This window comes from Doryrhamphus excisus, chromosome 20, assembly GCF_030265055.1.
Source record: "Doryrhamphus excisus isolate RoL2022-K1 chromosome 20, RoL_Dexc_1.0, whole genome shotgun sequence".
NCBI classification, from domain to species: Eukaryota; Metazoa; Chordata; class Actinopteri; order Syngnathiformes; family Syngnathidae; genus Doryrhamphus; species Doryrhamphus excisus.
The window spans coordinates 3,540,729-3,554,157 of record NC_080485.1 but is presented as its reverse complement, the minus strand read 5'-3'; the positions used below and the strand labels follow the sequence as shown (position 1 = coordinate 3,554,157).

Below are 13,429 nucleotides of genomic sequence, written 5' to 3'. Positions count from 1 at the left end.
TCACTAGCACCGCAACAAGTCAGAGCTGTGGGAGACCTTGTATTGTGGGATGGACCTCTCGGAAAGACAGTTGGGGGAACTCATCCAGAACTCTTTGAAGACATTCACGTCGCTACCCACATGTCCAAGACACATTTCGCGCGGTCGATGAGGGCAGCCGCCATGAAGTACGAGGAGCTCGTTGGAGGGCCCCATAGAGAATCTCTGCTAAGCCAGAAGATGTCAAGAAGTTTAACAAGTAAACGAGATTTCCTAAACTGGTGGAAGTGGGACAGCATTGGTGCAGCTTGTGAACCGAAGTGTGGAGGCTGCCGCTGTGGAAACTGCCAACCAGGTGGCAAAGAAATGACTCTTGCGGAGGAAAGGGAACTGGAATTTGTGAAAGCAGGCCTCACCTACATCACAGGGGATGACCACAGCAAGGAACCCCACCGGCATGCCAAATATCCTTGGTTGGAAGACCCAGCCTCCTTACCGAACAACAAGAGCGCTGTTGAGGCCACCTTTCTCCGAACAGAGAAACAATTGGCAAAAGAACCAGAATGGAAGGCTGCGTATGCTGAACAAGTGCATGAGATGGTCGCCCGCAAAGCGGCGATGGAGTTGACCAGGGAAGAGATCCACGCTTGGACTGGGCCCATCTGGTATGTAAGCCATCTCGTTGCACCAAACCCCCACTCGGTAACAACCCCGGTAAGACTCGTCTGGAACAGCAGTCAGAAATTTAGGGGCAGGAGCCTAAATGACCTGCTGATGAAAGGCCCAGACGTTCTAAACCAAATCCGTGCTGTCCTCCTCAGATTCAGGTGTGGAGCCTATGCTGCTCTCGGAGACGTTAAAAAGATGTATAACTCCGTCTGGTTGGAGGACCAGGAAGTACACCTACATCGATTCCTTTGGCGTGACTCTGAAAAGGAGGAACTCAAGGAATACGCAATCACCCGAGTGAACATAGGCGACAAACCAGCTGGGTGTATCGCGCAACTAGCAATGCGTGAAACTGCCAACCTTCCCCCTTTCGCTCACCTCAAAGAGGAGCTGCAGGTAATCCACAAGGACAGCTATGTTGACGACATTCTCACCTCTCATAACGACCCCGAACAGCTGGGAGCCATCACGGCCAATGTGCAGAAGATCTTAAAAGCAGGAGGATTTGAGCTGAAGCCTTGGGCCTTCTCGGGTCAAAGTGGGAGGAAGGACATCCATGCTGGCACAGAGGCGAGCACTGTGGAGACCTTGGTGTTGCCAAATCAGATGCGAGACGACGACAACAAGGCACTTGGGTTGGGCTACCTGGTGGAGGAAGACGAACTGCACGTGATGATGGGCATCAACTTTTCAAAGAGGAGGAGAAAAATGAGACTCGGCCAAGACCTTCTCCCCGAGCAAATTAAAGCTGAGACACCAAACCCTCTGACCAGAAGAGAGCTGCTCAGCCAGGTGTCGAGCTTATATGACCCACTGGGCCTAGTCACGCCGGCTAAACAGAAAGGTGCCATTCTTGTACGGAGGGCATTCCAAGAGGCAAAAAATGACAGTTGCCCCGTCAAGCTGACATGGGACCTGGCACTCTCAGATTGTCTCAGACAAGACGCAGTCCATCTCTTTGAAGAATATTCAAGACTCAACAGGATCAAATTCCCCAGAGCACTAACTCCCCCCGGCGTGTCTGGGAAACCACTGGCAATTACATTCTCTGATGGCAGTGAGCACACTTACGGAGCAGTACTCTACCTAAGGTGGGAGGCCAGGCATTGTCCAATCATTAGACTAGTGGAGTCCAAGGCCAAATTAACTCCCCTGGACCACAAAGGGGACGCTGTAAAGGCAGAGGTATGTGGAGCTGTATTCGCCTCACGCCTGAAAAAATACTTTGAACGGCACAGCAAGATTGAGGTCGGAAGGTGGTACCATTTGGTTGACAGCCAAACTGTCCTTGGAGCGATACAGAGGGAAAGCTACGGCTACCAAACATTCTTTGCCAACAGGATTGGAGAAATTCAAAACACGACGCAGATCCAAGATTGGTGGTGGATTCCGGGCTCACAAAACATTGCCGACATAATCACCAGAGGTGCCGGCCCAGAAGACCTGGACAAAGACTCAAGATGGCAGAACGGGCCAAGGTTTCTCAGCCTACCGGTCAACGAATGGCCAACAAAAACTGCAAAGGATCTGGCCTCAACTGCCAGAGAAAACATCCAAAAGATGCAAAGGAAGGCATTCGCTGCGATAACAAGATCCAGTAAAGAGAAGCGGGCGCAAGAACCAACCCAAAGGAAGGAAACCACCAGTCACTCAAGACCACCTGCGCCAGCGTCAATCCAGTTAGTGGAAATCAAGCGATTCAGCAGTTTGACCCGACTAGTAAAAACAGTTGCATGGATGTGGAGGGCCGCTAAGAGGTTCAGAGGACAGAATCCAGCAGCAGGCAGTCCAAAGTGGGAGGCAATCCCCTCAACAGGCGTCATCTCTGCGAAAGAGCGAGAGGATGCCCTAAGAGACGTATTCCTTGCGGCACAAGAGGGCGCTACCTTCCCGGATACTACTACCAACAGGTTAGTGGTCTACAAAGACGCAGACACTGGGTTGCTGCTCTGTGGCGGACGTGTGCAGATCTTCAAAGAAGACAAAAGTGCTGTACCCCTCCTGCCGTATGGAGCATGGGTGTCCACATTACTTGCTCGGGAAGCCCACGGTGAAGGTCATGAAGGCGTAGCTGGTACCCTGCTAAAAATGAGACGGAAGGCATGGATTGTCAAGGGAAGGAGAATAGCCCAGAAGGTTGTTGACGGCTGCGTTCTTTGTAGAAAAGCAAAGGCGGTAAAATGCCAACAAGTGATGGGAGACTTGCCACCTGAGCGGACAGAGCCTGCTGCACCATTCCAATTTACGACCGTAGACCTCTTTGGACCCTACCATGTTAGGGACGACGTCAAGAGGAGGGTAAGCCTAAAAGTCTGGGGTGCTATATTTTGCTGCATGGCAAGCAGAGCCGTTCATGCAGAGTTGGTCAACAGCTTATCCAGTGAAAGCTTCCTTTTGGCCTACCAACGGTTCACTGCAATCAGAGGGCATCCATCAAAGATCTGGTCTGACCCAGGCACGAATTTTATAGGAGCAAAACCTGTCCTGGAAGATTTATATAAATTCTTGGGAAGCCAGAACAGAGAAGGTCTGGAAGAGACGGCAGCCAAGAATGGGACAGAGTGGATGTGGAAAATCCACCCTGCAGACTCCCCTCATCGGAACGGTGCTGCAGAAGCTGCCGTGCGTACCCTCAAGAGAGCACTCCAGAATGTCTGTGGAGATTCTATGTTCATCTATAGTGAGTTCCAGACAGTACTTCAGTTGGCGGCCAACCTGGTGAATGACCGCCCCATCGATGCAAGAGTTCAGAGTCGAGAGGATTGTGTCCGGTATGTTTCACCAAACAGTCTTCTCCTTGGCCGAGCATCGCAGAGCGGGGACCTGAAATCATTCGACTTTTCCAGTTACCCGTACAAAAGACTCCAAGTAATGCAATCGGAGGTCAACAAATTCTGGAGAAGCTGGAGCCAATTAGCAGGCCCCAACCTATTCATAAGGAGTAAGTGGCACACCACTCAAAGAAACGTCAAAATTGGAGACATCGTATGGATTGCTGACCAAAATGCGTTGAGAGGACAATTCAAGCTGGGCAGAGTTGTAAGCACAAATCCAGATGACAAAGGCATTGTCAGAGACGTGGATGTGAAGGTCTTCCCAAGCTACTGTGTTCCCCTCGTAAAGGCCAAGAGAACCCATCCGACCTGCGACGAACCGAGAGAGAAGATGCACAGCACCATTCATCGGGATGTCAGGCGACTGGTGGTGATACTACCTGTGGAGGAACAGACTATTCCAACTGACCCACAGCTAAATGTTTGACTTCAAAAAACTGGCGATCTCCCCGATGTCCCTTGGGTAGATCGAGTGGGAGGTGTCAAGTCAAACCCTTGTCCAAAATAATTTAGATAAGGCAGACAGGAAAAAATAAATAAAAAGATAAATAAAAATAAAAAATACTTTTCATAGCCCTCATTAAGGGAATAATAAATTTTCGTTGTACCTAGCACGTTATTTTACTAAATTAAACACGGGAGATCAGGTGGGGAAAATCTAAACCGGAAGTGGGAATCAGTTTTAAGCGCACCTGGGCGTCTGCATTAGGGCACTTCCTTTCTCAGCAGGTAAGGCTGCAGACAAGTGGTATCGAGAAGGTAGTCAGAACTGCACCCCAAACCTTGCGCAAACTGGAGCTATACAACACTGAAGAGGCAGCCGGTAAGAAATTCCTTTTAATATTAGCGCTGTGGTTTGACGCGCCCGTGCCACGTAAGGCACGGCTTTTTTTTGGATGAGACAGCCGCCGGTGACGCGCGCCTCATTTTAGTTATCGTTACTGGATTAAAAGTTAACACGGTACAATTAGTTAGAAAGTGGGATCTGGAACACCGTCGATCGCCTGTGTCGCGTAGGTGCACACGGCGACTCGCGGTGGTTCATTTAATTGGCACCAATTGAGCTGATCAGCGAGCTTTGGGCTTCGAAAGAACGCGCTATGCTCATTTCTTTACAGTGTGCTTATATTATTTGAAGCCTTTATAGTAATAATTTTAGTTAGTTGACAAGAGAGGCGCAATGCAAATAGTTTAATAAATAGATCAAATAAAATAACGAAATAATTAAGAAAGAAATGAAGTAAAGAATAAGTTAATAAATGCAGGTTAAGGGGACAAGATTATTTCCAACCGTTGTTAAAATGTTTAATGGTTAATATACTGCTGAACAACATGATTTATATCTTATATAAATACTTGCATATGTATATTATTGTGCATATTATATATGTTTAGAAATGTGTATATTGTGTATACTTATACTTTCCCCTTCTTTTTTTTTTTTTTTTTTTATTTGAAGGTTTTCACCTATGCGTGCTATGTGCTATGTGCTACAACACTGCTGAGCTACACTACGCTGTGCTGTACTGTGCTGTACATTGTCACAACAAGACTTGTGCCTCACTAAATAAAACCCAAAACAGCAAAAGCATTGAGTGGATCCAGTCTTTCCTCAGTGTGGCTACTCGGACCCCCTTTTTCAAGTTCAGGGGATGCGCAAGGCTAGAAGGAACTTGACAGATAATAATGTTGATCACTTTTTTCCTGTGAATATCTTGTTTTGTCTATGACATAATGGATGATTTACATTTCCGAGGCTGAAATGAAAGCAAATTTAAATTTTTTACATTTAAAAAAAGATTAATCAAAGATTAATCATTGTCAATTAAGCCGATAATTGATTAATTGTCATTAATTGTTGCAGCTTTTTATAAAATGTCTCCTTTGAAGTGAAAACAATTCTGAATGGCTTGCCTTGTGCTGGTCAATCAACGTCCGCAATGCCTCTTCATCATCGGGCAGGCTGCCATGGAAACGCAAACTCTGCTCGGCTTCAGCCAGCCACTCCAGGAGGATGTGAACCGTTGAGTGAAACTCCTCTGCCTGGCACAGAGCCTGCTCTAGACGTGCCTGCTTGGACACTGAGAGGTTACACACCGTCTCCCAGCGAGTGCTCAGCTCCTGCATTTGGACTTTGACCCAAGAGGAGTCATCGTGACTGCTGTCCATCAGTTCCCTGGCCGAGCGTTTCAGGGCCTGGACGCTCACGGTCCTCTTTCCCAGTTCCTTCTGGAAGACCTGCAGAGGATCATGGGTGAAAGCAGGACACAGTCACACATGGGAATCAGATTTTTCCCTACATAATGTTCACCCTCAACCAACCAAGCATTAAGCATACATACATTATACACATACGCATTAAATTAGATTCTTTGCTGATGCAACAAAAAGCCATCTGCTGTGCTGCTTTTGTAGTTGACATAATGCCATTGGGGGCGGTCTGGTGGTTAGTGCGCAGACCTCACAGCTAGGAGACCAGGGTTCAATTCCCACCCTCGGCCATCTCTGTGTGGAGTTTGCATGTTCTCCCCGTGCATGCGTGGGTTTTCTCCGGGTACTCCGGTTTCCTCCCACATTCTAAAAACATGCTAGGTTAATTGGCCACTCCAAATTGTCCATAGGTATGAATGTGAGTGTGAATGGTTGTTTGTCTATGTGTGCCCTGTGATTGGCTGGCGACCAGTCCAGGGTGTACCCCGCCTCTCGCCCAAAGACAGCTGGGATAGGCTCCAGCACCCCCCGCGACCCTCGTGAGGAAAAGCGGTAGAAAATGAATGAATAATGCCATTGGAACGCAAACCCATCTAGCTTTCCATTGTGATGCATGACAATGCGCATTTGCTTTTGGAAGTGCAAATGAACGAGACGCAGAGACAGGATTTTATACCTTGTGGTTGTCTATCAGGTTCAGAATCAGGTCGATGTCTCCGTGAACTGGCTGGTCCTCAGCCAGCTGAGGCTCCACTCTGTACAGCCAGTCAATGAGAGCCTGCAGAGCATCTGTGAACTGGCCAGAGAACAGCAGAGCCTCCTCCAGCTTATTTTGCCTGCAGGGACATGCACTTTGTTAGAAACATTGCACTCGGTTGTACAAACAATTGCAACCAAAACCGAAACATTCAACGTAAGAAGGACAACTATGAATCAATTTAAAGTGAGAACACGTTCTTACCTCTCTATGGACTTGCCACAAACAGTGTCCCATTTATCCCTCAGCTCACTCAGCATGTCGTCCAGTTTCTGATTATCATCCTGAAGTGAGGTCTTGTCCTTGAGTGCTCGCCCGGTCCGTGTGGTTGTGTCATACACTGAGTGCTTACTGCCCAAAGCCTTCTGGAACTCCTGCAGGAGAAAATCCATATTGCTGTAGTACACACCAAGGAGGTACTTTTGTATTTTGTATATTATACTATACTATATATATCTGCTAACAATACAATATATGCTTGGGGTTACAGAGGATTTTCCTCATAATATGGAAAACGTATCTTAATCTATGTGTGTATTCTGATTAGGAACACAACATTCTGCATGGGAAACAAAGAAATGGGTCAAAACTCAAGAGCCACAGCTCCGAAGAGATTAAAAGTATCCCAAAGCACAGCCACCCCAAATACATTTGCTCTATCCCAGTATTATGACAGGATTAACACAATCTAGCTGCACACGACCGCAGAGAGAGGATTAGGTAGCCTGCGATGCAATCAAAAGCGTGACTAATGTATGTACTGTTCGCTAATTCATCTCAATAGCTTTTACTGGGGGACGTTCTGTGTTCGGAGTAAAACCACACACGGCTGCGGTCAGTTAAAGAGCTGTGTCATGATTGACATGTCCCAGAATACTACAGACTGCTTGCATTTTATGCACACGTTCAAGAGCTTCAAGTGCACATAAGGAGGCTTTTAGATCCTTGCTGTTATTGTTCACCTTGTGTTGCGAAAGCTGTTTCTTGATTTTGTCTGGTTCGTTGGCAATCTCCACCTCAGAGTCCAGCGTCTTCTCAGATTCGTCCAGCCACTCCATCAGTTTATTCCAGTTTTCGTGGAACTAATGAAGTACAAAGACATGGACACAATGAAGAGCATCGTAGGAACATCTATGAGTTATCACACTTTCTGATAGGACTAGGGTTGGGTTCCAAGTCTTTGTTTCGACTCTGGTTCCTAACGATGCTATTAAGAGAAAAGGTCATAAAAGTTTGCATGGTTTGAACAAGGATGCTAGTTCTTTTTGGATGAAATGCCTGAGCTTCTCGATCATTTTTTGAATTAATTAACTTCTTATCTACTTAATTTAATTTCTAACAGGGTTGTTGTCAAGTACTTTATAAATAACATTCAACTTGAATATAAATGATATGAAGTTTCTTTTTACAGGAGTACAGTTTGCTTTTGAAAAGTAGTATACTTCGTTTGTTGACTCGATGCTTATTTTGACATACTGTGCAAAAATACATTTTTCTGATTGGTGCTCTCGTCTCTTTATTTACACCGAATTGCTACATCAGTGAACATCCTAAAACCAAATCATACAATTTTGACCGTATACAATTTCTTCCTGATCTTTTTTCCCCCTCTCCCATCATTATTTTCAGTATTAGCTAACAAGAAATAATGTTTCATACTGACAGTGGTTGAGTTGTTGCACAGCCATTAAATATACTCCTGCCTGATTAAAGCCTGTTTTATGCTTTCCGTATCCCAGAGGTCCATGCGGGTCGGTGCAGCATGCAGCATGGCACCCACGCCCCCCTGGAATGGCACTTTTCATGTGGAAATTTCCCGTACTATGCACCTCCAAATTTTTCCAATGCCAAGGACGGAGACACGAGGAAAAAAAAGGCAGATCTGAAGTATAGAAATACCGGCAGTTATATGATGCACAGACACAAAACCTAATCGTTTTTCAAGTCAAGTTGTTTCACTTCCTCTTCTGATGGGCAAGTGTCACTATGTTGCAAGTCGAGTAAACAATGGCAAATTTCTGCCGCTCTGGTTTGGTATCGTTGTAGACCAGGGGTGGGCAAACTACGGCCCGGGGGCCACATCCGGCCCGCCAAGTGTTTGAATACGGCCCGCCCAATCTTTCCAAAGTATTTCATTTAAACTCAACATACAACCTGGCATCATGGCCTGAGCCAACCTTTTGATGGTTTTATCAATTTCGTTTTTTAACATGGTCTGTTGTTTACAAAGTGCTCCTGAAAAAAGGGACACAAGCACATAATAATAATAATATATTATTATTATTATTAGATTATTAGATTATTCTAATTATTATTAGAACTATTATGATTATTATAATTATTATATTAATGCTAATTATTATATTAATTATATATAATATTATTGTTATATTTGCATATTTTACATAATAATAATATAATAATTATTATTTTATTTTTATTGTAATTATTATAATATTTTATTATTTTTAAAATATTTAAATATAAAATAATAAATAATAATAGCAGATTGCATGACAATTTTACAGATACAATAACACCAGGTGGACTGTTACGTGTAAAATATATAGTCTGCCCCCCCCCCGTAAATTTTGTCATATCAATGCGGCCCGCGAGTCAAAAAGTTTGACCACCCCTGTTGTAGACGCATGTTTTTGATACACTGCCCCTACAGTTTGTGTATAAAATCACAAAGGGTCTCTCGAGCAGATTTCCGTTCAAGAGGAAAGTATAACCCAGCCTTAAGGATGTTAAGTTCATCTAAAAAAGCTTCCCAATCCCAGAACTAATAGCAACAGTGACCACAATGTGGTGCGGATGCCTGCGAGTACCTGTTTGGCTCTCTTCCTGGCATCATCCAGCACACGACCTCGCTCCACGGAGCGCTGCACCAGCTTCTCCCAGCGGCCTTGCACACTGAGCAGCAGGTTCTTAATCAGAACCACATCCTGTTTTTGGCTGAAGTACTTCAAATGAGTGCCGGTCTTGTCCAGGTCGATGATGTGATCCCTGTGGGAGTTGACCTCAGTCACAAACATCTGACGACAAGAGACAGAAGACAAAACTAAATTAGACTCGGAATTAGTGAAATCACCATACAGTGTATACATTAGCATTCAGAAATAGTCTGTTGCTACTGCATCCAGGTCACATTACCTTATGCTCATCAATCTGAAACAGGATGGTTTCCAGGATGAGCGAGGCAGGCGTCACCATGTTAAGCGTCTGCTCCGCTTGGGTCAGCCAGTTGACAAACTCCTGAAGGGAGTTGTGGAAATCTGTCGCCAGAGTCAAGGCCTCCTCCAGTTTCACCTGTGAACATAAAACAAAGTCATCATCCCTTCAACATTGTATACATCATTATTGCTGTGACACAAAGACCCTCAAACACAAGCCTCATCTAAACAGGAAGTGAATATCTCTGTAGAAGCCAACAGTGAATCAGATTCAGAGTGATGGATCTTTAATTGCATGAGGGGAAAACATCCGGTCGGGCCAAATGCTCATCACTCGGCCACACTAACGACATTACCACCCTGATGTTAATTCTGCATCTCCTCATACGTCAGTAGGAGTGCTAAAAGTTGTCAGTTCTTTATTATATTATTGGCACACTGTCGGGCCAAAGAAGGCAATGTGATTCTGGGAACAGGACCAAAGTAAAGGAAGCACAAAGTTTCAGTGAGAGGCCAGGCCATATTTGTAGAGACAGAAATGTTTTGGCTTTTAAAAGCAATAGCTTTATTATTATATAATAAGGAAAAAAAGAGAGAACATGTAAAAAGATCAGTTTAGTCTATTTATTGGTCATTTCTTATTATTATGACTATTATTATCAATTATTATTATAAAAATAATAAAACTGTTATAAACTATAAACTGTCATAACTGTTATAAAATTGTTATTGTTTTTATTACTGTTACTTAAACAGTTACTGTTCTAATATTATACTTGTTTCTTATCTATTACGCTAATTTCACTAACAAATAAAAATTTTTAGAAAATAAATAATTTTTTTAGAAAATAAATAATAAATAATAAATAATAAATAATAAATAATAAATAATAAATAATAAATAATAAATAATAAATAATAAATAATAAATAATAAAATAATATTTTATTTTTTATTTATTACATATGTTATATGTGTTATGATGATTAATTTAGTGTATTATTAGATTATTATTATTTATTAGATCATTACAAGGGATGTGAAAATGTTCTGTCATTGTTTTGTATATAAAACAAATAATAAATAATAAATAATAAATAATAAATAATAAATAATAAATAATAAATAATAAATAATAAATAATAAATCATGAATAATAAATAATAAATAAATAATAAATAATAAAATAATATTTTATTTTTTATTTATTACATATGTTATATCTGTTATGATGATTAATTTAGTGTATTATTAGATTATTATTATTTATTAGATCATTACAAGGGATGTGAAAATGTTCTGTCATTGTTTTGTATATGCTGTATAAACAGGGTCACAGTGAGGGATGCGTACCCTCCTATCAGCAACTTTGGCCCGTGCTGATTCCCACTTGTCCTTCAGGTTGGTGAGGTCCTGTTGTGTGTTGCTGTCGGGGTCCTCAGGGGTCAGGGCAAGCAGCTGTTGACCTTTGGCCAGCAGCTCCTGGTACAGCTCCTCCTTTACTTCAAAAGTAGAACACAACCCCTGCGAGGTGACATGATGCAACTGTTAGTAATCCCGTGTTCAAAGAATCACTATATTCCCGCAAACATTTCAACAGAATGTTTCTACTGCTTCCTTGCAGCGGAGAATGACTTGATGCAAAACAGTCGTGTCTGTCATTTTGCGCATGGGAAAGCAAACACTGTCATTTAATTTCCACGCTTAAGGAATAAAAAAAAAAAAACCCACAGAAAAGGCCCATCCCATCTCCTCATAGGCTAGCCATCTGCATGTGTGCACCCTCTCGCATTGTTAAACACGTACCAGATGGGCGTTAAGCTGCTCGCGGGCCGTGTCTGGTAAGCCTCCCACAGCCTTTGATGCCAACAGCTGACGTTCTGTGTCTTTCAGCCATTGCAGCATATCTTCTACTTCTCCATGGAAACCCTGAGCCTGCAACACAATACAAGCTGAGTCAGACAAAAGGTGTCTCACACACACACACGTTGTTTGGAGGCTCCGAGGGGAGAGGTTCCTATTTCTTAGATTCATTCATTTCACGACAAAAGTGGCCATGACGTATATAGTTGCACGTGTGATTGATTAAGGGGTGTGCATGTGTATGCATGCTGAGTCAGTTAAACATTCAATGATATTCTGCAACCAAAACAATGTTTAACGTGACTATTTCACTCAGGCATAACTTTTCAAAAATATACAAAATCAAACACAATTGAACACCAAAGTGTGTTTCTCATTCAGCATACATTGATTAGGATAGTTTGGGCATTCCTGCACAAAGGTCAAAGGTGAGCTCATGAATCGATAAAGGAGTATGGGCAATGATGCCATGACATTGCCGGAAGATCATACTGAGAACTAATTACTGAGAATCCAAGTACATAAGTCTATTGCCACGTCATGCTATAGACAGCCACTTTATTATAATATTTAGTGCTGTGATATTTTATTATGTAGTATATGTGCATTATATAAATATGCAAATACTCATGTTATAGTATTGAATTACTAGATTAAACACAATTTCAGGGGCGGCACGGCGGTCGAGTGGTTAGCGCGCAGACCTCACAGCTAGGAGACCAGGGTTAAATTCCCACCCTCGGCACATCTCTGTGTGGAGTTTGCATGTTCTCCCCGTGCATGCGTGGGTTTTCTCCGGGTACTCCGGTTTCCTCCCACATTCCAAAAACATGCTAGGTTAATTGGCCACTCCAAATTGTCCATAGGTATGAATGTGAGTGTGAATGGTTGTTTGTCTATATGTGCCTTGTGATTGGCTGCCGACCAGGTCAGGGTGTACCCCGCCTCTCGCCCCAAGACAGCTGGGATAGGCTCCAACACCCCCCGCGACCCTCGTGAGGAAAAAGCGGTAGAAAATGAATGAATGAATGAACACAATTTCAGGGCGGCACGGCGGTGGTTAGCGCACAGACCTCACAGCTAGGAGACCAGGGTTCAATTCCACCCTCGGCCATCTCTGTGTGGAGTTTGCATGTTCTCCCCGTGCATGCATGGGTTTTCTCCGGGTACTCCGGTTTCCTCCCAACATTCCAAAAACATGCTAGATAATTGGCCACTCCAAATTGTCCATAGGTATGAATGTGAGTGTCAATGGTTGTTTGTCTATATGTGCCCTGTGATTGGCTGGCGACCAGTCCAGGGTGTACCCCGCCTCTTGCCCGAAGACAGCTGGGATAGGCTCCAGCACCCCCCGCGATCCTCGTGAGGAAAAAGCGGTAGAAAATGAATGAATGAATGTCTTTTTTTTTAATACCTGCAGAAGAGCACTTTCTAACTGGTGCTTCCTGTGTTCCGTCTTCTCCAGGATGGCTTTCCAGCGCTGGTTGAGGTTCTCCAGTTTGCTACTGAGACAAGAGGCTTCCTCTCCTGCACTGGATTGTACCAGTTCATTCCCTGCTTTGTTCACCGTCTCAACTGTCGATTTGTGAGCCAGTACATCAATTTGGAGGACCTGAGGAGATGACGATAGTGGGGAATCAGCATCGACATTCAGATTGTATAACAGAGCGTGTATTATACCACCAAAGAATAGGGATGTAGAGGTACACGGTTCGGATCATTGCGCCACTAGTAAAGGAGAAATCTCACATGATGCTTGGCCAGTTCGATCTCAATGGCTTTGGGGTCTCCACCAGCCTTTTTCTGCTCATTAAGCAGCTCCTCAGTGTGGCTCATCCAAGCCAGCAGCTCATCCAGTGCATGCTGGAACTGGCCCAGTGCAAGAAGGCCTCCCTCCAGTTTGTGCTAAAGTAAACATATGAGGATGATGCACAGACACA

At 43.7% G+C, this 13,429-nt stretch overlaps 1 protein-coding gene across 23 annotated transcripts in view; it reads right to left on the bottom strand.

Moving 5' to 3' along the window:
* dst (dystonin) overlaps nt 1-13,429 on the bottom strand; it is a 152,671-nt gene that overhangs the window by 18,330 nt on the left and 120,912 nt on the right. For all 23 annotated transcript variants that reach the window (XM_058058420.1, XM_058058421.1, XM_058058428.1 and 20 more), the window contains 10 exons: nt 13,239-13,394; nt 12,904-13,101; nt 11,433-11,561; nt 10,980-11,150; nt 9,607-9,762; nt 9,282-9,488; nt 7,413-7,532; nt 6,655-6,824; nt 6,370-6,529; nt 5,397-5,720 (listed from right to left, as the gene is read on the bottom strand). In XM_058058420.1, the coding sequence (XP_057914403.1) occupies nt 5,397-5,720; nt 6,370-6,529; nt 6,655-6,824; nt 7,413-7,532; nt 9,282-9,488; nt 9,607-9,762; nt 10,980-11,150; nt 11,433-11,561; nt 12,904-13,101; nt 13,239-13,394 (1,791 nt within the window). The remainder of the gene's footprint in view (nt 1-5,396; nt 5,721-6,369; nt 6,530-6,654; nt 6,825-7,412; nt 7,533-9,281; nt 9,489-9,606; nt 9,763-10,979; nt 11,151-11,432; nt 11,562-12,903; nt 13,102-13,238; nt 13,395-13,429) is intronic.